A 25,630-nucleotide genomic window follows, 5' to 3' on the forward strand; every position below is an offset into this window, starting at 1 on the left:
CTGGAATAACGTTTTGAATTTTCTTAGAAAGAACGTTTCTTGTGACTTCAGCCTCATTCAGAAAAGTTTTTTTTTTGGTGTATTCATTGTAGATGAAAAAAACTTCAATGCATTGTTGTACTTAGCAAAATTCTACATACACGAATGTAAATTTTTGAAAAGAAGCCATATATTTTTTGTTCTTAAAAAGGACTTTGAAATGTATATTCACTCCTTAATGCATTCAAAAAACCATTTAGCAATCATCAGTCTAACATTTTACCACTTATAAACTGATATAATGTCCTGTTTTGTAGCTCATGTGGCCTCAGTTGTTATTAAGTTGTCAGTCCCTTTGTATGTCCATTATATGTTGTTCAATAAAGCAATAAAAAAAAATAATAATTCAACCACACAGAGTTGTTCAGTTGCTGAAATTTTGAAGTTGACTTCAACACAGATTCAGATTCCAAGTGAAGGAAGTAAAATCTACAAAGTAATTTTCTCAATTCCAAATGTCAAGGGGCAATATAAAGTAGAGGTGGGCGATATGGCACAATGTAATATGACGATCCTTAAGGACAGTTTTCACGATACGTCACAGTTTTATATTTTTCTGACATCTGATAAGATGGAACACACAAAATATTACCAAATTTTAGAAATACTATCAAAAAACTATATATCCAATTACTGGTATTCAACATTTTACATTCTGCTACACTTTTTAACCAAACATGCAGTTGGGTGTTAAGTAGTGTTGATATCCACCAAATCGCTGTTGTCGTAAGAAAACCTCGTATCTTCAAAATGGTAACTTTACAGGAGAAGGAAAAGCCTACTTTACTTTTAATGTAAGTCAATGGAACCAGACTTTTTTCCAAGTAATTTTGGGCTGTTTCTTTGTGTTCATTAATCATGAAATTTTGACACACTGTAGACAGCAACAGGCATTTTCAAATTATGTCAACAACTGAAAAATGGAGCTACAAGGTTTTCTTCCAACAGTAATATGCTCAGAAAAGCATATTGTGATGCAATTTATCACAATAATGATAAATATTGCCCAACTCTAATATTAAGTAATTATTAATGATTTATGCCGTGCATGACAAGAGATCTTGACACACCACTTGATGTGCTACCACACCAGCTGTTCTACGAGGACACAAGATGTCAGTTTACATTCGACTTACTAGATTAGCAGGCAGTCTGGGGAGCTAAAGCTACCCGAGTTAACTTACACCAGCTTACACCAAATGACTTTTCACTGTCGCAGACAAATTCCCAGTGTCGGAATAAAATCATGAGAGTCTTGCATCGCGCTCACGTCATCTTGATCGTTTAGTGTAAGGTGGTCAGGACAACCATCTTAAGTCAACGACAAAATCAACCATGTTGAATATTATCGCAAGTTTTAAGTCTTGGCTCATGCAAATAGTGACGTGCCAGGGGTGCGCGTTAGTGCAAGCGAGCGAGCGCATGGGCGCAACGAGAGAGAGCGTAAAGGAGAAAACGCACGCGCGTAAAAAAAGGCAAATCTGCTTTAGTACAATAATCATATTAACTTAAAATGCAAACTGGCTGGTTTTTTTTTTTATATTTCAGGTTCTCTGAAATATAAAACCTGTAACAGGAATGAGGGAAATGTGCAGAATTTTTTTTTTTTTTTGCTTTTTGTCAAATTAAGAAAGTAACTGCACATTTTACAGGTTAATTAAAAAAAATGGGTGATGATCTGCCAGAATACGCAGTTCTACAGTGAACTGGGCTGAGCCCCGGATCTTTACACGCTCAGCCAACGTATCTTCCCATCTGTTCCACTACAGAATGAAAGGAAATCAGCTTGTAAATTTCCACCAGGTGCATGATGGATAATAATCTCAAAAATCTAGTTGCAGTCTTCCCAGTCTTTGCAAAATCATAGTCTGTGACTAAAAACTCTGTGATTGTCTTTAGGTGTGAGAGGGTGTCAGACTTTAGTCTTTCAAAAGTCTTTTCAAATTCTTTTTAATGTCTTCTAGTGTACGGCCACCTGAGTCTAGCTAAACTGTGTCTCAGTCAGCTATGGATGGGCAGATGTTGCAGCACTGGCTTAGCTCATTCAAAAAGGCTGAGGACGTATCCAGTGTCCCGACTGTGAAAGTTCCTGTCTCCGGATAAAAGTATGATGGTATGTTAAAGGAAAACAAACTAGTCGACTCCTCTAGCAGAATAGCAACTTGTCTGAGGTGTTAGATTTCAGATGTTCTTTGTGAGTATTTATCCAACAAGCCCACACTAGTGACCTCTGGCATACGTTTAATTTCGTTTGACTTGAAGAGGATTTCCTTTTTCATCTTCCTTCAGAACAATTTATTAATCACTACAACAATATAAACAAACATTTTCCTTAATGTTTAGGTACAGTTAGAGTATATGCTGTTATATATATCTTTATATACAGTATGTGCAACATTTCTGACCAGTTACTAAATTAAGTGGGATTTAAAGGGCACCAGAGGCAGCAGGCAAGCTTTTAAGGTGTTTGTATGAACATACAGTACATCATGGAGAACTTCTAACAGCAAATAAAACAGAACATATGGTGCTTTCTTTGTTTTTGGTTTGTAACGTCCTACACATTTAACAAATGAGGTTTGTGAGTGATTTCTCTAAGCGCAGCCACCATCCCTGGTCCTGGAGATATACTTTCCTGTTGAATCTACAGTGTGGCCCAATTCAGGGGTTGGATCCTTCGAAGGACGCGGTCTACGAAGGCACGTCTGTTTGTATCACAGCACCGCTGTTCCCGCCCTTACAGGTGCATCACGAAACGCCACTCTTGTCAAGTTCTTTAAAGAGGGAGCCAGAAACTTTGATTTTAGTTGTTTATTTTTCATTTTTTAGAGCTGGATGCTTCACCGCTGGCTACCTCGCCAGCACGCAATGAACCTCCGGATACGTTGGCTGGTGAAGGATGCACCCGTTGGGTCCTTCGTCACCATGAAAAGGACACGTTTCTCGGCCCGCATATGAAGGAGCCTTCGAAATGGGACAGTCTAGTCGCGCCACTGTGACGCTATCAGCCTTCAAATGCAGCCTCCAAAGGACGCAGCCCCTGAATTGGGACACACTGCTAGTTTCAACTACAATCTGACTCACCTGCTCCAGCTAATTTACTTCTTCCGAAGTCCTTGATTGGCTGGATCAGGTGCATCAGTGTTAGGTAAGGGAGGAGCAGAGTGTTAAATGCAGGTTGGAACTAAACTCAGGAATGCAGATCTCCAAGAGAGTATTGGTGACCACTGTTCTAGTGCTTATATCTTAACTCACAGTGGCTGTGGTGTCACTGTAGGATTGAGGTGGACAGTGGAAAGGTACCAGATTTCAGTCAACACGTAGCCCAGCTAGTTTAGGGGGGTCCAGCTCTGATTCTGGAGGGCCTTAATACATCAGTTTGGTGAGGTATCTACTCAAACGCACTTTTCATCTCGCCAGTTATCGGGTTTAGCAGGTGTGGGTGACCAGAACTGGATACCCCTGAGCTAGTCTCATTCAAATAGCTGTGAAAGCTTACATTAAAGGCCACAGTACAATATATAGTCTGCATTCATAATCAAATTTCTCTCACTACTCCTCCAAAGCTCATCTTCTAGAAAACTGATTTCTCCACATTTCCACAAGGGGGAGCTACTCCCCTGTTTTTCTACTGCCTGTTTTCTCCTGAGTCCTGCTTTACCTCCGAGGCTAGGAGGATGTGTTGCTCAGCGCAAAACTCGCATGCAACGGTACACAGACATCCGTGTACCTGCTTTGACATGGAAGACGGTGTCGACTACAGGGTCTTATTTTCCTTAACCTGAGCAGCAATGTCAAGTAATACCAGCACACTGCTGTCCCCGATGCATGCAATCTCGTCTAAATGGCAGCATGCATGTGTCTATGGGGATGTGTAGGTACAGTCTTTTGGGAACATATGCAGCATTGTCACTGTGGTTGTGAACCCAGGACTTCAGACTTCACTGCGTCCACCAAAAAGCTGAGCTCGTTGCACAGTGTCTCATGCCTGTAGGCCATGCGGATCTGCGCCACGTTGGTTCGCCGGATATCGTTCCCCTCAGGCCCGTCCTTCAAATAGTCGGCCCCAAGGAAGTGCTTTTTCTCCTGCAGGAAGAATTATCTGTTAAAAGGCTTCCACAATGACCCATGTGACTGCAAGGCTTTAGTACATTAAAGGGACATTTTGATGAAAAATCTAATTCATACGATTTTTCCCTTACACCACATGCAGATAATCAGCTAAGACATGTTTGGTATTCAAGGTTTGCTTCTTTAGTTTTGCTCTGAAGCTGTGAGGCTAATGTAGAAAATAATGGAAACTTATAACCCACCAATTACGCATGCACAAACTGCATGCATAACTCATCTCACACTGGCCCCAAACTGTGTTTAGTTATTACGTAATCGCAAATAAACTTGCTTGTTTTGGATGTTATATGGCAACACTTATCTACTAAGTTAGTGGTGGAGTATCCATTTGTCCTGTTTCTCTATTTAGTATTTGGAAACTTTGTCTTTTGTACTCCAAAACCTCCTTAATCCTCTACTCCTCTCACTCTATGGCTGGGTGTACGCTACACAAATTTTAAAATCTCAACAGATTTCTAAAACGGAGAGCATCACAAAATAAACGTCAGTTTGTCACATAATGTCTTGTCATTTTGTCATGTGGGTGCTCACACTAGACTAAGGCAGAGAGAGAATAACACACAATCAGTTTGTGCTACGAATAAAAATGTAAACTCCAAGATCTCCTCAAACCACACGACACAAACAAAGCTAAATTTACTGGACCTGTTTGTGCTTTTATGCGTAGTGAAAGTGCAAACTGGGGATTAATATGTGGTGAGAAAAGCTGATATTACAGCGAGAGCTGAAGAAATATTTCACTACAAACTGGCAGCTGAGCTGAAATCGTAAAAAGAGTGACTTGACCTCTGGATCCACATATTATAAACCTGTTATCGGCTCTTATTTGCCTGTGTTTTTACAGAAAGCTCATCTGTCTGTGCTTCGCTGTTCAGGCGGTGTGCATACACATCCCTTCGCCTGTTTCTCTGCTCTTCTAGCTCTCTGATTGGCAGTTTGAATCACTCATTGAGTAAATCTCTGATCTTCTCACACTATAAGACTCATGAAGATTTTAAATACATTTTTTACGTAAATATCAAACATGTTTGATAAGATCGGAGGGCCTCCGATCACTTCAGAGTTCGTTCAGAGGGCTAAAGATTTACTCGTTTCTCCTCTCACACTACCAGATCATCCGCACCACTGTTTGCTTCCGATCAAGCTTATGACCTGGAAAAGATTGTGAAAATTCGGCGCAAGGGGCAAATCAGGCTTAAAAACAGTTTCAAAATCGTGTAGTGTAGGCCCAGCCTCAGCTATGACTGAGCTTAAGTTGGCCTGCATATCGTCCTCAGTATCCAGGTTCATGTTAGGACAAACAAACAAGCATTCAAGGTCTGAAAATGCTGTTTGCGCCAGCCCTATTAATAGAAAATGAAAGTTAAGGGGAAAATTATGTAAACCAGATTTCTGCCAAACTATTACTTAAAGGCTAGACAGGTATTACCTGATGGGACAGGCCGCTCTGCAGCACGCTGTTCCTGGCGATCTCACACAAGTCACATGTGCTGAGCTTCCACAGCTGGGCCGCAATAGCATACTCTTCCATTAGTGCTTCCTATAGAACAAAACATGTCAGACAGCATGTTTGGTCAAGCTTTGTATGTGTTCCTGATGAAATGTTGGATTATATGTAGCTGTTTGATGGGTCATTCTACAGAAACATCCACTTTTCTATCTATCCATAGGTGTCACTGGTGTTACCACATGTTGTCAGTCATGGAATATCCACTAAAATATTTCATTTAATCCATTTGTATACTTTTTTTTTTTTTACAATTACCTAAGAATAAAGTCGGTCACACCAGTGACGTCAACTAAAAGCTTCATATGAAATCATGAGCTAAATGAGAACATTTCTGATGACTGAAAAGACACAGTGGACTCACCATGTGCTTTTCTTCATAGATCCTCAGAAAATAGGTAAAAGGAAGTCAAGTGATGTCATCAGTGTGACTATTTGAAAATAAGAGATTTTTTGTTACACAGTAACACCAGTGACATGACTCCTGGGGACCACAACTTTCATTATATATTTCATAATATTTGTTTGGCGTTTGTTTTCTTTATGTCATTTAATTTATATATTCCATAGTCATGTATAGTTTATTGTAGGTAAAAATGCAGAAAAATGTGTTTTTTTCTTCAAAATATGGCCTCAGCCTTTACACATGACTTGGGGGGACAAGCTCTTCTGTGGTGCTTGGAATTCTAGATAATTGATTCAAAAACCAATATTGCTAAATTGACGGCTCAAGAAAGTGTAATTGTTAATATAACTTTAACCAGCTTTATTTTAAAATATAAATAAATTGTAACCCTAACATGTTTTTTTTGTAATATATCTCTAAATGCCAGGGACACAAAAACGGACGTTTCTGTAGAATGACCCTGATGTTGTTTGTGTCTGACCTTTGTGTAGTGGAACTGCATGGGGTCATCAGTAGAGAGGGATACACAAAGGCCCTTGTGCAGGAACTCTCGCAGTGGGTTCTTGGAGTACTCCAGGAACAGACTGTTGTTACTTAGAGGGGACATGGCAATAGGCACCTGGGCAAGGTAATACAGGTACTGCAGTACGGGACTCTGAGAATACACACACAAAGAGATCTGTTATCCGTGTCTTTGTTTCCATTTACCTCCACCCTGCAGGTCATTTTTAGCATAAGCGTTAGATGTGCATTAGCATGTGCCTGTACTGCGTCACTGAAGCTGCTTTGATCCTGCTCTCATCACTCATGCAGTCAGAGGCGGCAGAAACACAGCACCTCTGCAACGGTAACACAGCTCCACTTAAGTGTGATAAGCTAATGGAGAGTTGAGGTTGCCAGGCAGATGGAGAGAGTGTTTCAGAGAGAGTGTTTGACAGTGTTTTAGATAAGCTGCCACTGAAGGCTGCAGGCAGGCTACCCCACTGTACCTTCTTCAGGTTCAGGCCATGAGAGATGTTGTCTGCAGTGAGGAACGCTGAGACCAGGTGGGTGATGGAGCCAGCCTCGCCGCAGTGAGGTCGGAACTGGAAGGTGCTCAGGCCCCGTTCTCTGTGGTAACACACACACACACACACACACACACACACACACACACACACACACAAACATGCACATATATTCTTAGTATCAAATTATTATTCTATCCATTTTGCCACATAGTAATACAGACTCTTATGTCTTGGTATAGTGTAGTGGGTAATACCTCTGCCTTCTACACTGTAGGCTGGGGTTCAAAACCCAACCTGGACAAGCACCCTACACTATACCGGTAAGAGTCCTTGGGCAAAACTCCAAACACTACCTTCGCCTGTAAGTCGCTCTGGATAAGAGCGTCTGCCAAATGCCATAAATGTAAATATAAATGTCTTACAGGTCTAGTGAGCCGACCTATATCATAACCATCAATATTAAAATAAATGTAACTTGAATCAAAGGGGAGTTCCACGTAGTATTCAGAATTCAGTTGTTGACATGTAAATAAAGTTATTCAGAGTGGACTGATGAAATTCTCCTTTCTAGACAAACCTACTGAGATTTGTTCACAGCCTTGCATGTCCCCTCTCCGCCATCAATGGGTTTTAAAACATACATTTGAGGTCAGAACCTTTTTTCAAAATGATCTTAAAACAATGTCATTCATTAGACTGCACATTCATTACCATTTTATATAATAACATTGTGAGGTACTTTTTAGAGGCATTAAACGCTTCAAGTGTTTCCCATCACCACCACCACTGTGAACAATTCTGACTCGGTAAAGTTTCTCTACAGCTACGTTCACATTACAAGCCTAATTTCTCAAATCCGATTTTTTGCTCAAATCCGATCTCTCTGACACGATGGTTCACACTCGTTTAGGTAAGTGACTCAAATCTGTCATTAATGTGATGAACCGGCGTCCTGAAATGACCCGCATGAGCACATCCTACTCAGTAACGTCAGGTGAATGAATCACGTGTGTCATCAGCACAAACTAACGAGCAGAACGAGCTTCGCTGAGAAGATAATTAACTCTGATCAGCTCTCAGCTTCATTATTAGAGCGAGACGAAGGTGAAAAAGTGAGATGAGCTTCTTTTCCACCGTTTACAGGCTTTAACTTTTGTTCGGCGCAGCTGCCATGGTAACGCTGAATGATGGTGCAGTGGAGAAAAAAAGCACATGAATTCCAATCTGAGCTTCACATTAAGGTCCCATGGCCACAAATCGGACAAGTATCTGATCTAGGACCACATATGAAAGTGACTCAGGTCAGATTTGAAAAGATCAGATTTGCGTGTCCACACAGCCCTGAAAACATCAGATCTGAGTCACATTAGGGCAAAAAATAGGATCTGTGCCACTTCAACCTGGTAATGTGAACGTAGCCTAGAACAGAGCATATTATTGCATACACTTTAAATAAGTGCAGATATTATGCAAATTATCGTTCCTTCATTTTCTTTCACATAGCATGTGATTTTTCTTTCTTTTTTCCTTTGCCTTTGTTTAACTATTCCATTTGCACTATAATGTGAATCTATGGTTAATTAAAAAATGTATACAATAGAAAATTTGGTATTTAATTTGCAAAGACTGTTATGTAGATTTGCTACAATGCTTAAGAATCTGCTCCCCAGTAAACAGTAAAGTGGATGCGCTTATCCAGAAGAAGGATGCCAGCACACCAGTTTGGCATTATTTTGATTTACAATCAAATGAAGGAATATCATTATAATATCATTAAGTAATATTAGAAGCAAACCATCAGTAATAATATGGTAATAACATTGCTATGAGGTGAAATACAAGCTACAGGGTGAGGCTCTGTAACACACATGTGACAACTGGAACAGGAGCTGATGTCTTGCTCCACCAATAAAAAAAATGATTCTATAGCCCATGGGTACCTCTACCTCTCCCCAGAAAGAGGATGACTTAACATCTTTTATTCCCCCTCACAGAGCTGCATTCTTTCCAAGAACTTCAACTGTAACCCAACACATAACTGCAACTGATATGGGGGTATTTATAGAAGGCCTGCTGCACTGCAGGACTCGCTCTCTCTCACATCCATGCAACTGGAAACCCATTCTCTATGCATGTCCTCCAGAGATTATTCAAAGTACCTCTAACCCCTGCAGTACAATAGCTTCTCTTTACTGGAACAATTAAGGCGAACCCGGTAAGCCCATTAGTGGTGTGAGCAATGCAGTCAGTTCCTTCTTTTGACAGGTGATGCCTTCATCTAATGGAAATTTCCAGTCTGGACAGGTTCCAAAGTCAAATAGCTGAGACCGCACTTACTTCCTCAGATTGTTGAGCACCATGATGTTGGCGTACATGTGAAAGAGGTAGTAACTGTAGGGTGGGTTGTCGTCTGTGGTCCACTGCTCAGGTTTGGGGCTCTTATAAGAGAACATGTGATCGCTGTGCTTGGATTCATCATCCACACTGTCAAAGCCCGTCACCTGAAGGAGGAGATATATTGGTAAGGTAATAAAATGTAAAAGCCAAAAAGATGAACATATGAGTCTGGTACATATCACAAATTACGTGCGTTGGCAAACTGTGAGAATATCTTGCTTAATGTGCTGCCATCAACTTCGCTAGCTGCATTTTTCAGCCCAATGACTATGGCCCAATCCCATTTCACCCCTCGCCCCTACCACTCAGCCCTTACTCCGCGGTTCTGCGTTCACACCTAGGCGTAGTGTGTCTCGATTTTTGTTGAGATAGAGGGGTAGGATGAAGTGTTAGGGCTACAAGGCCCCCCAAACAAGGTTTTTCAGAGGCACACTCCAAACAGAGTGTTATGAGAAAAATTGGCAAGCTGGTTGCACAAGCAAGCAAAGAAACACACAAATGTATTATCTCAGTAAAAAAGTTACGATAACCTTTGAATTATCTTAGTTCAACGTTGTTTCAACGTATTATGGTCCTTTTCTTCATAAGAAGCATACAATACTGCTAGTAGCATGCTGATGTCTCAGTAGCTAGCTGGCTAAATTTCCCATTCCACCTTAAATGGTGCAGCAGTTACATTCCATTTACATACTTCAGCACCATTTAAGGTGGAACGGGAAAATTCGACCAAGAAGCTGGCGAATAGCTGACTTCAGCTTCATATCACCGAAGAATTAGGGGTGGGCCATAATACATAATCTTTGAAGGCATATGATGCCCTAAATGTAACTAAAGCCGCAGGGTTGCCTACAGAGCAGCGCTAGTAGCTGTTAATAATCTTTTTATTTATGGGTCCCATTTCGTAGGGAAGTTTTCAACCACCAACCCTTCTAACTCAGTTCCAAGAGGCAAGGTGACACTCGAAAACAAGAGCTAGTGGCACATTGCTTAGAAAAGTGTGTTTCCTGTCGGACTGATAAAACCTGTGCATGCACATGGACGTGCAGACAGTTAACCACAAAGCAACTGACAAAATCGTAACGGCTGTGGCCAACCTCGCTTATTCAAGATATCAGACACTCCATGTACGTGTGGGTGAGACCAAATGCCTGTGGACTTAACTCACATATTTCAGAAAGACATGAAGCTCTTTGTGCTTCTGAGGATTCACAGTGGCCTCAAAGAGGGGAAGAAAGATGTTTTCCAGCATCTTGGCAAAGTTAGGAATCAGCTTCCGCGACTTAAAAATGTCACTGCAAGAAAATAAAAGGTATTTCACTCAATGGTTCAAAATAATCTTATTAATGTTATAGATGAGGGCTGTACATCACTGTGTCACTACACTACAGCACTTACTATATTCTGGGCACCTGGATGATCCAACGCATGTTGGGGGAGTGCACCTTGTGCTGGATAAACCAATGAGAAAGGCTCTCCCACTCCTCAGGGGACCGACCATAAATGGAAAGGCGGGGCTCAGCATGCTGGTATTTACTCTCCTCTAGATCATGAGCAACTTCCTGCCAAGTTACAAATGAATCAGTGGATGTCTATTGATAGAGTAATGGAGAAAGTCACATGTGAAATGCACTGATGTGAATAATGAATAAACTCTTCTTGTACCTTGATCAAGCGGGCAAAGTACTCTCCCTCGATTTGGTTGTCAGTTTTCAGGTAGATTTCTCGTAACTCGCTTGCACCTACTGGATTATATTTGGAGTTGAACTTGTCAAAGCGGTGAAAAGTTTGTCTGCCCTGTGAGAGGTTAAAGTCAGCTCATATCAATGTCATAAAACTGCAAAGGAAAGTATCGCATAACAAGAGCCATCTGCAGGCACTTACAGCATGTACATCAAGAGAGTCCACAGTGAGGTCATAGGGGTCCATATTGAGGTTGTTGAAGACCTGTTTGAGGGTCAGTCTCTGTCCAGCCTTTTCCAGCACCACACGCTCTGCATCTGTGTTATAGGTGCTCTGGATGAAGTTGAGCAGATGTTTCTGGTTCATACAGGCCGCAGCATGGATGTGAGTGTCTACCTGTGAACAATAACCAACACATTTAAAAGTATGCACTTTTTTGTTAAGATTTTAAGCAATTTTCACCCAATTTCATCATTGGCAATTGCACCCACTAGCTAGGTCTCCCACTTTCACATGATGGCACCATGCTGAGAGGATAAAGGCAAGCACAAAGTTCCTCAGCGGCACACTAATCTTAACTTATACATCAAACAGCCACTTCATTAAGTACACCTCCTCGTATTTACACTCTTTGTTCATTTCCCTTATAGGAGCACTTCGTAGTTCTACAATTACAGACTGTTGTCCATCTGTTTCTCTGTACAATTTGTCAGCCTCCTTTCATCCTCTGCTTAAAAGGTCAGGACCCCCACAGGACCATCACAGAGCAGATATTATTTGGATGGTGGACTTAGCACTGTCACTCAGATACAGCAGTGCTGCCGGAGTTTTTAAATACTGCGTCCATTTACTAGCCACTCTATTAAACACTCCTACCTTGAAGGACCACTTTGTAAAGTCAGAGACGATAGCTCATCTGCTGCTGCACAGTTTGTGTTGGTCATCCTCTAGTCCTTCATCAGTGGTCACAGGATGCTGCCACAGGACGCTGTTGGCTGGATATTTTTGGTTGGTGGACTATTCTGAGTCCAGCAGTGACACTGAGGTGTTTAAAAACTCCAGCAGCACTGCTATATCTGATCCACTCGTGCCCAGCGCAACACACACTAACACACCATCACGATGCCAGGGTCACTGCAGTGCTGAGAATGATCCACCACCCAGTTATTAAGGAGCGGTTGATGAGTGTATATACATAAAACAGAAAAAGTATTTTATATTGTTGGTCTTACAAACCAAAAACCTAACCTTTAACATGTGTTTATTGTGTGTAGCTGGCATAACAAGCTATCCATACCTGATTGTTGAGCTGTTTTAGTGATTTATAAGTATATATGTGATTTTACTCACTACCAGTCAACAAGTTTCATTCAAACAACAAATAACTACACCCATTCCTAGTATGTAAGTTCTGTAGGTATGACTTAACTAATTAAAGGAAGGGAAAAGGAGTCGTACCTTCCTGACGTTATAGAAATCCCGGTGTGGCACACCCTTGAGTTCTTTGAGTTCAGCCATCTCATTGAGCATCTCATGCAGGTAGAACTTCGATCCAAGGAAGTTCAGTCGTCTATGGCAGTACGTTTTTCTAAGTATAGAAAAAATCCAAGTCTAAATGTGTGAAGCTGCTTTTTACTGCATGTTTAATATGCTGAGTTTGGGCTGGGCGATAAAACGATAACAATAATTATCGCGATTTAACTTCCCTCAATTGAAATATAAGAAATGTTCGATAGAACAGAGCATTCTCACATTTCCACGTTCTTGTGACAGCCCTGGTGGCTTTTCTACTGTAAGGAAAGCGACACTACTCTGCTGTTGTCACAAGATGGCGCACTTCCGAGTTTTTCGACATGATTAGATATACTTCGGCGATGTTTGAAACTTGGGGTTAGTCGTTCCCTGTCTGAGTGGAGCGATCGTCAATTCTCCTGTGACCGAGTGTGAGTGACGAGATCAGTGGCGTAACTGTACTGTCCTACAGTGAACTCACCTCTTTCCTAACATCCTAACGAGCTTTAGCAGCGTTAAATCATGTCTGCTCCTCACAACTACAGCACCGTGTGTTATGTTGCTCAGTCATATTTTAGTATTAGTGCAATCCATAGCAACAAAAGTGAAACAAAGAATTGGGTTCATGCAAGTTACAGCACTGATTTAAACAAAAGTAAACTGATGATGCTGTATGTGTGACATTCAGTAAGGCTGTGTGATCCATCACTGACGTACTGAGGCCAGCTAATGTTTGCTGTTCGTACTGCCGTTGTTGAGAAACTAAACAGTTTAGCACTTGTAACCAGACAGCCAAAAGTAATTTGTTTTGTTTTTTAAATTATGAATATTACAAAAATTGCAGCTGTGCTTTTCCAGCTGGTAAAAACAGCTAACCAGAAACTTTCTCCCACTGTCACATGACAGATTTGTGAAAAGTCCCACTGTTTGCTGAGTGTTTATCATGTTCTGACCATAAAGGATAGTTTAAAACAGCAAATAAACACTCAGGAGCAAAAATCAGCCAAAGAAACTCCAAAGAAATAACGATTTGACATTTATCGCGATATGTATCGATATTGATTGAATTTTTTTATCATGATAACACTTTTGGCCATATCGCCCAGCTCTATGCTGAGTTAACTTTGTCTGCTTTAATGCTAACACACACTCACGTAGGACCATCAGCGATCATGGCCAGCACATGGCTCAGGTCCATGGCAAACGTCTCCAAGTCTGGGTAAGGCAGGCAGCGGGGTCTGTTCTTACTGAGAGCCTCAGCATTGTCATACACATATATAATCCCATCCCTCATTTTCAGTTCATAGCCCAGGTTCTCTGGAATGTTCTCCACGCTGTAGGGGTCCTCTCCCTTGTGGGGGCATGGGCAGATATCTGCACAGTGGACAGATGAGACAACAGAATGTTACAAAGTCAATTAAAAACAATAACACAGAATTCAAATACCTGATACAATACAACTGACATTTCCATCAAGGACATGGAACAAAACAGGTAAAAACATCACCAACATCACTTTCATGTATGTATCGATGCCTGCACATGAAATTAATGGAAGGCATAAAAAATTAAGGTGGAAGTCTCCTGAAATGTAAGCTCTGTCACTGTTTAAAGAAGACTATGTAGACACACCTGGCAAGACTTCATCTTCCTCCCTCCACTTAGCGTTCTCAGCGCTGCGAAGGAACTGGGCAGTGGTCCGGGGGAAACGGTGGTAAGCTAGCTTTGAATATTTCTCCCGGATGAATAAAGCTTTCAGCAGACTTTTAGCGGCCTGCTCGTAGTCCTCAACTGTGATCTGAAACCAGAGAAAGAGCGGACTGAACAGCTTTTTACCTTGCAACCCTTTGAATGTTAAAAATCATTGATTAACACTTCTCTATTTAAAAAGGGTCCATATTCAACATTGTTCTTGTACTTGTATTTTATTTTTCAGGTCGACTTATGTTTGTGTGGGTTTATGTACCATAAACTTATAATTAAACAGGCTACTTTTGTTACTGGGCCTTTAAATAAACGGGCAATCACTCGATTGCATGGGCCAAATAAATAAACTGCCAATTAATACAGCAATTTGAAAGACTACGTATGTTTTAAAGTTCTCATGCTGGTCTCTATTACTGTAAGAAACACCTGATGGACAGAACCTTTATATGTCTTTTTTGCCACACATAACCAGTACATAATCCGTAATCAATAATCAGTACATTATTTGATTACTAATAGAACAGTGGCAGTCCTAGTAGAGTGCATGAACTCACCCCAGCACAGTAATCTCCACTGATAGTGACTCTCTGGTATTCAGGGAAGTTGTCTGAAATGGAGGTGCAGGTGGAAGCAGGGGACAGGAGTGGAGTGACTGTAGTTCGAGCCCAATCCACAGTCACTGGGATTTGAAGGGACATGGACTGAGACCGGATCATCTTAAAACTCTTCTTCCTGAGCATATAAGAAGAAATGCATCAAATCATTACACATTATGTTCCTTTGTCAGCTTACCTAAAAGCTTATGTTAAAAATGTATGTTGAAGTGATGTAAATAATTCTGTTAAAGGCCATTACTTCAGCGTAGTGTTACAGAGCCAGTCTGATTTGGGCTGCCTTTGAGACGGAAAAGAAACCATTATCGCATATACATATAAACTGTTTTGCCATTCAAGCACGCTAGACCTGGGAAGTGGGCTAGAAATATCTCATAACTCAGTTTCTTCAGTGTTCTACTTCCATCTCATACTCCAGTGCCTATGAAACCTTGACAGAGATTTTTAATGACTGTAGCAAAGTGATCAAAATTACAATACATATAATACACTGCTGTGAGTGAAAGTGGTGTGATTTAGGACCTGGTGAGACTGATGTTCTGATACACTGCTGCATGGCTATGCTAACCTCTTGGCAGTTTCCTCAGACTGCTGTTCAGCCAGTTCCCGGAGCAGCTCTCTGTCCTTGGCCTGCTGCAGGCCAATGGGACAGTCTTCAGGCACCGTGTACATGGAGAGAGCATCTTTATTCTCTTCCTCCTTCAGCGCTGAGGCGTACACTTTTTCTGCCAGCAGACGCACCTCCTCATCCACATCACTCAGGGTGATCTTGGGGAACTGCCGGGGCATTTCTGCACAAAAACAGTAGCAGTCAATTATGACAGATAATAGAAATAATAAATAAATAAATACATACAAGGGAAAACAAAACTTATCTATTTTTATATAAATATATACAATTCTTAAAATAAGAGTTTAATATATACTATAAACATCGTTGAAGGTATCAAAATGTACTCTCCAGTCAATACACTTCAAACAAGGAAACTGAGACAAACAGTCCATTTGAATTAATCATGGCTATGATGTCACAACCATGAACACATTTACACATGACTGCTCACTCAGGCTACAGCAGCCCACCCATTCACACTGAAGTTATAAGTAAGGTTGTTACTGCAGACAGTCTGGAGCTGAGTTACTGCAGTAGGGAAAATGATTAAACATTGTGCTGTTCCTGACTGTCAGGAGGCAAACACATTATTGCAGCATTCCAACGGATCCACAGATCTGAAAAAAGAGCGTGAAGTTTTATTTTTTTCTTATGTCTCTAAGAACTTAATTCTGTCTTAAACAACTTATTATGTACATTTTAGCCCATGCTAATTTTTAAAGCAGGCACAATACAGGACAGCCAATCAAAACAGAGGCAATTTACATTACACTATTCTTAACCCTTGTGTGGTGTTCGGGGTCTGTGGGACCCATTTTCAATGTTTACTAAAAGAAGAAGTTATGCGATTTATTATTATTTCAACTTCAGATTCTTGTCCTTTGCTCATTTTCTGTGAAGAACATATAAAATAACCAATTTTCAGTGTCTTCACTCTGTTCACCCCCCACACATTCATATTACACATGCGGTGTTGGGCTGAACCTGCAGGGAGTAAAAGTGTGGAGGTGCTGTGTCCTTCACTCTGTTCTCCTCCTACAAGGCCTGCTGCTAGTGTGTGTGTGTCTGTGTGTGTGTGTATGTGTTTGTATATATATATGTGTGTGTGTGTGTGTGTGTGTGTGTGTGTGTGTGTGTGTGTGTGTGTGTGGACAACATGGACAGGCTGCTGACTGGCTACAGCTGCTAAAGGAGAACCCTACGCTGGACACTTGTGATATTTTAAGCATCTGGTATTTTTACATAATTGTTATGGCTGTATTGTATAATAATGAGGTGGGTCCACCAGACCACTGAGTAACAAACACATCAACACCATACAAGGCTTAAAGGTAACAAAGAAATAACACAGTGACAAAAACAGCCTTTCATTTTAATGGATAAAGAGATGCTGTAAATGGTCATGTAAGTATGAATTAAAACTATCTCGGGTATGTATAAAAAATACAAGACAAACGCCAAATATCAGCTAGTGAAAAAACACAGAATAATAATGCATCTCAACTTTTATAGCACTGACTTTGTGCTCATTCAATTCTAGTGCAAAGTAAGGTGCTGTTACACAAAGGAACTCTTTTCATGATGTTTTCTAGAAGTTGTGTCACTATCAATTCTAACGAGCCATTACTCTGAAATAAAATATTAGTTTGGTTAGTGCCCAAAACTGCTGCGACGTAGTGGGTCAGTCAATGCCGTGCTCGTAATCACCTCTGTCACTTGGACAACCACTGTTATGTATTTCATTGCTCCTATTAACATAGCTTAAAATAACCCTCCAGTGCCAGGTGTGCTTCCAGGCCAGGCTGTTTGGAGGCAGTCAGTGGGCCAACACATAGAAGGTTGCGTACCCATTGCTTCAAGACGCTTATGTCTCAGTGTGGACAGTAGCCCAGTATTAGCTTTGGCAGCAGGCAACAGCCTCGGCTGCCCTTTGTGAGGCAGAAATGTCAAGGTTTTCATTCCTCCCAACCTCTTTTAAGAAGCCTACATTCCAGCACTCACTCGCTTGCTGTCACCCAAGTGCCAACAGCTGCAAACCCCAGAGACAGCAGGATCTAAAGCAGCACCAACACAAGGCAAAAACCAAAAGGGTTCCCATCACGCTGCATTCATTCAGAACTAAGCTCATTCAACTGCAACAAGTTGTTGTTCATTTAAAGGGTAACTCAAATGACCAATACACATAGGTGTCTTCCAAGGTTTTATACGCAATGTTGAGAATGGTAAAACATGGTAAATCTGAAATAAGAAACTTTCTATGGGTACTGCTATGACATGCTGTATCTACCTCTCCACCAGTGGATTTTAAGAAATACGCTATAGGCCACAATGTTACCTCAAAACCCAGTGAACATATTTGCAACCATTTAGAGTAACAACTTCATGCAAGGTAGCTTTTCGGGGTACTAAATGCTCTGGATGCCTGGCTCCTAATACCACCACTGTGAACAATTCTGATTGGCTAAATTTCTCTGGAATGAAGCATTTCACACCAAACCACTCTGGATGACTGTTTACAACTTATATAGGATAAAACAATTATGCAAAAAGTTTAAAAATTCAATGGAGCCCAATATGATCATACAACTGCTTTGTGAATACAGTACAGCAACGTTCCTCGCTCCTCAACATCGCCAAGAAGCAAAAAGACGGGATAGCTACAACCCTCTAGCCAGGGTCTGCTTAAAAAAACCCTAAGGAGCAGAAAGTACTGATGTACAATTAGTTATACCAGGACCAGAGCTGAATACGCCTGCTTTAGCCAAATGTTGCGTGATACTCAAAATCACTGACTCTAACATTAACCTCCTTAATCAGTCCCAGCAAGCTCCCATGCAAAGTTGTGGTTGCAGTCATCCTCACCTTCAGCTCCTGCCACTGCCATCTCAGCTCCGAGTAATTACTTCTGTACGTTTGAGCGCTTGTCTGTGATGTGGGTCAGGTCCAGTCCCACTCTGAATCACTGCTTTGTGGCCGCAGCGCTTTTGTTTTCTTGACCGTCTCCATCTCTCTCTATTTTAAGAGGCCAACGGCATCACGTCCGCAGAGCCACTAATCCTGTGAGCATGTCGCAAGCGCCTGTCAACAGACTGGAAGCCCACTGCATATGGACAGCTTTCCCATGTAAGCCTCATGTTCCACCACACCTTTCCACAAACATACCCTCTTTAGAGACCTCTTCAGTTCTTCACTAGGGCTCCCAACCCTGTTAGTTCCACAAAGTGGCCTCAGAGCCCTAGCCGCTGTTTGACTGACAGGTCCAGCCTATGCTCCCCAACATAATCCCTGCTGTGACCTTGCACTGGGAGCAGGACGTAGGGGTTTAAAATAAATAATCCTGCTGCCATTAGTGGAACCGTCATTCAGTGAGCAGGTAACAACGCCTGTAACAAACCCCTCTCACTTCATCTCCAAAGCCCAGCTTGGGTGATGACACAGCTGCCCATGCACTTCCAGGCTTGTTTACACATCAGACCTCTGGCCAATTTGAAACTGTAGAACAGGGGCCTGTTTACAGCAGAGAACATGGGATGATCCTCTGCCCGGCTCATGCAATAGCCTGGGCTGGCTGTAAACAGTACGTGTGAGATGACAGAGGGTGGAGGGGCGGGTGAGGCTTACCTGATCCGCCTGTTGTTCTCAGAGCTCCTGTGGGGCTTTGTCCTATCTCTGCCTTTTATTATTAACAAACGTCCCATGCACGTCCAGCAGGATCAGCTGTAACAGCTGCTTTATCTGTAACCCCGCCAGGGCTTCAAACTAACCCTAACCAGCAGTCAGTAAGACTGCTATAGCCTGGCCATGAACTTACAGTATGGAGAGGTTCACGGGTCACCAAGGACGCCAGCCTTGTGTGGTTTTTAAAAAGCCCCTATCAAGTAAAACCCAATTTTTACTGCTTTTTTGAAATGAGAGTTTAATGTCATATGCACATATCAAAACATACCATTCACTCCACAGTCAGTACAGCTCACATGTGAAGACTATGCTGAGAAAACAGCTTGTTTGGAATTTACTGTTTCTGTGACGTCACAAAAACTAACATTTTTATATGTGCCTTGTGATAATTGATCGGGTTATCTTGGCAACGGCCCCCAGTGATGGTAAAAATAATTTATTAAAACATTAAAACACTGTTCATTTATTGATTTATTTGGATAAACTATGTCAAGTCAGCAGTATTACACATATAAACATAACTGAACTTTTAAACATTGGGTGAGGTGATATCCTATATTATACAACAGTTAGTTCCGGCCACGCAAGCTGATTGGTTGAGAAGCGTTCTAACCGTGCTGTTATTTCGCCATAACATCACAGTTTTTTCACAAACACTATCACTCCGCTGAGACACTGTTGCTAAGCAACGACTTTGACAGCTGTAGGAGACGCTCAAGCCATTTGAACGTTTTTACTTCTTACTTTGCCACAAACAGAAAATGGATACATTTAAGATCACATTTGACCGACAGCCGATTTGGTCAGACTCTGAAGATGAGACGACACTAAATTCCCAAACTGTCAGCTGGTCTGTGTGGAGCGGGAGAACGAACTGCCGGCTGTGCAGCGAGTGGGCGGAGCTCGTTATTCTGAGGAACTATAATTTGGCGGAAGGAATCATTAATATTAAAACATATTAAACGCTGCGTTCACGACCCAGTTTATTAATTTATTACTTTATTTATTTAACTGTTGTATAAAAGCGATAGAACACTCGAGGTCGTGTGTTATCGCAATAATATCACGCCTGCGGCTCCAGCCTGTGACCAAAACACAGCCGTGATGTTATTTCGCGATAACACACTCCCTCTTGTGTTCTATTGCTTAAATAACACTAAATTTTTTGTACCTAACAAAAAGCCCATACCGAAAGCCACCTTTATGGTATGGTGTACATTTTAGGACATCCTCACGCTACAGGAGGTTAAAGAATGAAAAATGACTTTAGTCTTGGGAAAAAAAAAACATCAGTAAAAACGTCTCAGCTCTCGTTTGTCAAGTAAAATGGGCATTTTCAACGGCCTCAGCCAAAATGGCTTCAGAGAAGAAGGCAAATGACCAAGCTATAAGCAGCCATAAAGTGTAATGTTTTTGCAACATTTATAATTTAATAACCTAATTCCAAAAAGTGTTGCGACACAAATATTTTTATTAATTTTTGGAAATATTTTGTAACTTTCCACAGGTGGTTGGCTGATTCTCCATATTACTTACTAGCTATGTTTACTTAGTAGTTAAAGCTGGTTGTACTGTCCACTTATTACTTAACCAATAATCAATACAATAATCAATAATACAACAGTGCATTCACACAAATATAGCTAACACAAAAGGCTACAGTTACACACAATTGTGTGTGGAGTTAAGCAGAGTAACATGTTTTTCACAAGAGTTTAAAAGTTACAAACAAAAAAAACCTCACTCTGCCTGCACACACACTAAAAACATTAGAATTAGGTAAACAGCTGACAAACATTACTGAGCGCTGTCCTCTAAACATGTTAGGGCACCAAGTTAGAAGTTACTTTGTTTTTAAGCCCTATGATGTCAAAATAAATCAGCCAGCTCAAATAACTGCGATTATCTCAAATTATAGTTAGATTAGGCAATTATGTAATAATTGTGATAGGCCTAGCTAATGCTATCATGAATGGGTATAAATTAAGTATCAATAAAAGGTTCACTTTTTAAAAAAAACAATAGTCCAACATTTTAAGAACATGACTGCAAGGAACTTAGAGCTTTCACCATCTACTGTCCATAACATTATTAAAAGATTCAGAGAATCTGTGTGGAAAGGCCAAGGCTGAAAACAAATACTGCATGCCCGTGATTGTCGCTCCTTCAGACAGCACTGCATTAAAAACCAACGTGCTTTTGTAACGAATATAACCACACAGGGCTCGGGACATTTCAGAAAACCTTTGTCAGTAAACAGAGTTCATCACTGCATCTACACGTGTAAGTTAAGACCCTACCATACAAAGCAAAAGCTATAAATTAACAACATCCAGAAACACTGCCGACTTCTCTGGGCTAAAGTTCAACCGAGACAGACTGACACAAACTGGAGATGTACGCTGTGGTCTGACAAGTCCACCTTTCAGATTGTTTTTGGAATTATTGATGTCATGTTCTATGGGCCAGAGGAAAAGGACCATCCTGACTGTTACCAGCATAAAGTTTAAAAGCCAGCATCTGTCATGGTATGAGGGTGTGTTAGTGCCAATGGCATAAGTAACTTGCACATACGTAAAGGCACCATTAATGCTGAGGGGTACATAAACATTTTGGATCAACATATGTTGCCATCTAATCGACATCTTTTTCAGAGACGCCACTGCTTATTTTAGCAAGACAATGGCAAACTTATACGTATTATGACTGTGTGGCTTTACAGTAAGAGCATGCAGGTGCTAGACTGGCCTGCAGTCCAAACATGTTAAAAATGTATGGCACATAATGAAGCACAACATACAACAACGGAGACCCCACACTGTTGAGCAGTTGAATTGTTCTATCAAATTGTTATATTTCAAAACTACAATAATTTGTTTCCTCAGTTCCCAAATAATTACTGAATATTGATAAAAATGACATGTAATAAAGTAACAGATGAAACAGAGTGGTAAACATGCCCCTGTTGCAACTTTTTCAGAACATGTTTTAGGCACCACACATATATATATATATATATATATATATATATATATATATATGTATACATACAAAATAATAATTAGTTGAAACATTAGATAATATTAGATATCTTGCAGTCATACCATTTTTTCGATTGAATACAAGCCAAAAAGGCCTGTGTTTTATTATGTTCTTTTATTTGCCAAAGATTGAGACTCAACTCGCATAGAGTCACTGTTTTCGCCCATGTCCACTTTAATGTGAGGGAAACTGTAAGGCAATGGAGCCCCCCACCAACCTGGTTTAACTGTTTATTGTGGTTATTTTCCACATGGTCACCCAAATAAGAGGACTCTGTTACCAGCACAGGTCTACCGTCATACATCGCTGCTGTCTGAAGAAAACCTTGTATCTCCATTTCTGTTGTTTTACAGTTTTTGACATAGTTTGAAAAAGCATGCTGGTCTGGTTTCATGATGAATGGACCAAAAGAAACGACCCAAAATGACTTGGAAAAGAGTCTGGTTCCACTGACTTACGTTAAAAATGAAGTTGGTTTTTTCCTTCTCCTGTAAAGTTACCATTTTGAAGATATGAGGTTTTGATCTGACTATTCAGTCTACAGCAGTTTAGCCCTGCCCACTCCCATTTACATTAAAGGCTGCTTTGTGAACGAGTCACAATACAGGGTAGCCAACTGGAACAGAGATCACACACATCGCTCTCGAAGATGCAGTTATCAGAAGAGCCTGTTTAATAATACAGGATAAAGGCAGTCATTGTGACTGTTTTGGTACATAAAACCACACAAACGTTATAAGTGCACCTCAGAGGAAAAAAGGACATGAGCCCTTTAATTCCTATGGCTGGAGAGAGAAGAATGAATGACTCAATCAGACGGAAGAGGCTATGTTTGAATCAGATGCACCACCGCTCTCATTCCCTCCATCTCATTGATCAGTAAGGGGTGTGGATCAGATGGCTGGCTGAGGGATTTGAGCTTTATGACAGATTAACGGGATGCTGGCTGGATGTTAATGGTCCGGGCTGAGAGCTGTACTACAGGTCAATGAGAACAGGGGGGACACCACTGCACCAGAACAGCAGAACAGCTTGCACTGAGTCTCTGTTGACACCCAAGTGGACACTTTTGCTTTGCTCTCTATCGAAGTCTCAGACTGTTTTAGCAGTAGTGAAGGTTTTCTCCACAGACTCTGGCCAAGAAACTAGCTGTCCTCATTGGACCTTTTCAGTGTTTGTGATTGCCGCTTCGCCTCAGTTATTAAAAGAACAAAGAGCACGACCTCCTTGGCTGCAGCTTTAAAAAAAAAGCTTATTTGTTTTTAATATTGTACTTAAGGGGCAGTGGATCCTCCTGGAAAATATCCTTATCTGTGCCTCGTCTGGTTCTCTTCAAGAGTACATTTAGGATGGAAATGCAGATAAAAGTGGCAAAGTTTTTTGGTTCCATACAGATCCATGTTAGGATGTAGAGATAAAAACTCACCATTTCCCAAACAAGGACTAGACAGCTGCTTCACCAGGCGGTTTTCTCCTCTCCTCATTCTCTGTGCTGTCAGGCCTGAAGGATGGAAAGAGAACATGACCATGAGAATGTGGCCATCTTCAATAAAGAGCAAACCAGCATTTGCTTTTAACCATCTATAGACCGAGGATCTATAGGCTGATGGGGAATTCCATCAATTTTTCGAAATTTCTGCATAATTTAATCGTTGAGATGTAAACAAAGTCATTCAGAAAGCTCTGATGTGAAGTGGTTCACTACAGAGAAACTACCGACTCAGGTTTCTTTACAATGGTGGTGATAGGAACCAGGTGTCACAACGTGTCATGTGAAAATATAACCATTTTATTTACTACCTAAAACAAGCAGTAAACCTATGCATGTCTTCTGAGCATTTATAGCTAACGCTTATATGTTGATAATGGTAAACCAGTGGCAAAGCTAAATAAAGGGTTTTTTTGGGGGGTATTTTGTCTTTGCGCCCTACATGTACCTCTCCAGAATTAACAGATTTTAAAAATATGTTTTAGCCCAAAATCTTATTTCAAGATATAGGTATCAAGCAGGGTATTCCTAACCATTTCATGCTATAACTTTCTGTAAAGGAGGTTTCAGATGCGTTAAAGTCTTCAGACGTCTGGTTCCCATCACCACCATTGTGAACAATTCTAACCTGGTAGGTTTCTCTAGAATGGAGCATCGCACATCAAACTGCTCTGAACGACGTTGTCTACATCTTAATGATTTATTTACGCACAAATATTGGAAATGTGTAGAATTCCTCTTTAAAAGAGAGCTGCAAATGGCGTTGAGAGAGCAACAGCACCAAAGGAGCTGAGCTGCCCTGATCTCAGAGCCCTACCTGCAGCCTCACGGTGAAGGAAACGCTGCTGAAGGGGATTCCCTGAGGGGAAAACGGAGAGAGAAACAAACAGAACCGGCTCCACTCAACAAACCAGCACACAGCCCTTCACCACCTCAGTGCCATAATAAACTCACCCTTACCAGTGTCAGTGTCAGTCGCAGTACAAAACACCCAGCTAGTCGCCTATTAGCATCACTCAGCTCCTCCTGAAGACGCGGCTAACAGGAGCGACTTTGTGAAACTTGTTTGCTAACGCTAGCTCGCCGTCAGCTCCTGTTCTGCCAGGTGAGGTGCAGCTCGAAGGGCTACGGGTGGCTGAGCATCTCTCGGCAGTGCAAACCTCACATAGCATACTCACAGTGGGATATTATTAACCACCTATTTTCTTTCAGTCTTCAAACAGTCTGAAGACTGTTTTCTCGCTCATACCGTCAGGACGCGAGTTGGAAACGTAGCCGGTTTGCTTCTATAGCTACATCCCATACAGATTCATTTCCAGGAAGACTGATGTATGTGAACATACCTTTGTAAATGCGCCAGAGTCTGAAGTGCCCCCCTGTGGAGAGTCTCTTCACAGGAGGACATTGTTGTGGCCCCTTTGCTCTAGATGTGCGTGAAAGCTACACATTGGTCAGTTTCTCGTTAAAGCAATGAGCCACGAAAGGCCGTGAGTTACTGCGATTTTATCATGACGCGAAGTGGAGTGCCTAAAACTCCCTTCCCCGTGATAAAATCACGCAGTAACGCACTGCCTCGAGTGGCTTATTGCTTTTATAAAACGGCGGCCAACATAAAATACATTAAAACACGCAATTATTTAAGTTATTATTAATAATAATCGATATAAACAAGTATTCCGCCAAGAAATGTAGCTCGTTTAGAGTGCGGTATCGTTGCTAAGCAACCATGGACCGCTGAATGAGGAGAAGAAATTTCTATACACTCTAAACTGCAGACATTTCATGATTTTTTAGAACTGTTTTTC

General features: G+C 41.2%; 1 protein-coding gene across 3 annotated transcripts; it reads right to left on the minus strand.

Moving 5' to 3' along the window:
* Positions 1-2,319: 2,319 nt before the first annotated feature.
* Positions 2,320-25,132, minus strand: ampd3a (adenosine monophosphate deaminase 3a). 3 transcript variants are annotated; one of them, XM_036586849.1, is made up of 17 exons: positions 24,786-25,132; positions 24,643-24,684; positions 23,763-23,837; positions 15,572-15,794; positions 14,944-15,121; positions 14,315-14,480; positions 13,837-14,056; positions 12,629-12,758; positions 11,372-11,566; positions 11,153-11,284; positions 10,886-11,049; positions 10,656-10,782; positions 9,431-9,594; positions 7,073-7,193; positions 6,565-6,738; positions 5,600-5,710; positions 2,320-4,125 (listed from the first exon to the last, which is right to left on the minus strand). In XM_036586849.1, exons 3-17 carry the CDS (start codon positions 23,818-23,820, stop codon positions 3,949-3,951), a joined length of 2,340 nt encoding a protein of 779 aa, XP_036442742.1. In that variant the 5' UTR covers positions 23,821-23,837; positions 24,643-24,684; positions 24,786-25,132; the 3' UTR covers positions 2,320-3,948. The 3 variants fall into 3 exon arrangements, with proteins under 3 accessions (XP_036442742.1, XP_036442741.1, XP_036442743.1); XM_036586848.1 differs by having other exon boundaries at positions 24,643-25,132; XM_036586850.1 differs by lacking the exons at positions 23,763-23,837; positions 24,643-24,684; positions 24,786-25,132 and adding an exon at positions 18,479-19,071.
* Between the last annotated feature and the right edge of the window lie 498 nt (positions 25,133-25,630).

This window comes from Colossoma macropomum, unplaced genomic scaffold (assembly GCF_904425465.1).
Source record: "Colossoma macropomum unplaced genomic scaffold, Colossoma_macropomum, whole genome shotgun sequence".
In the NCBI taxonomy this organism is placed as follows: Eukaryota; Metazoa; Chordata; class Actinopteri; order Characiformes; family Serrasalmidae; genus Colossoma; species Colossoma macropomum.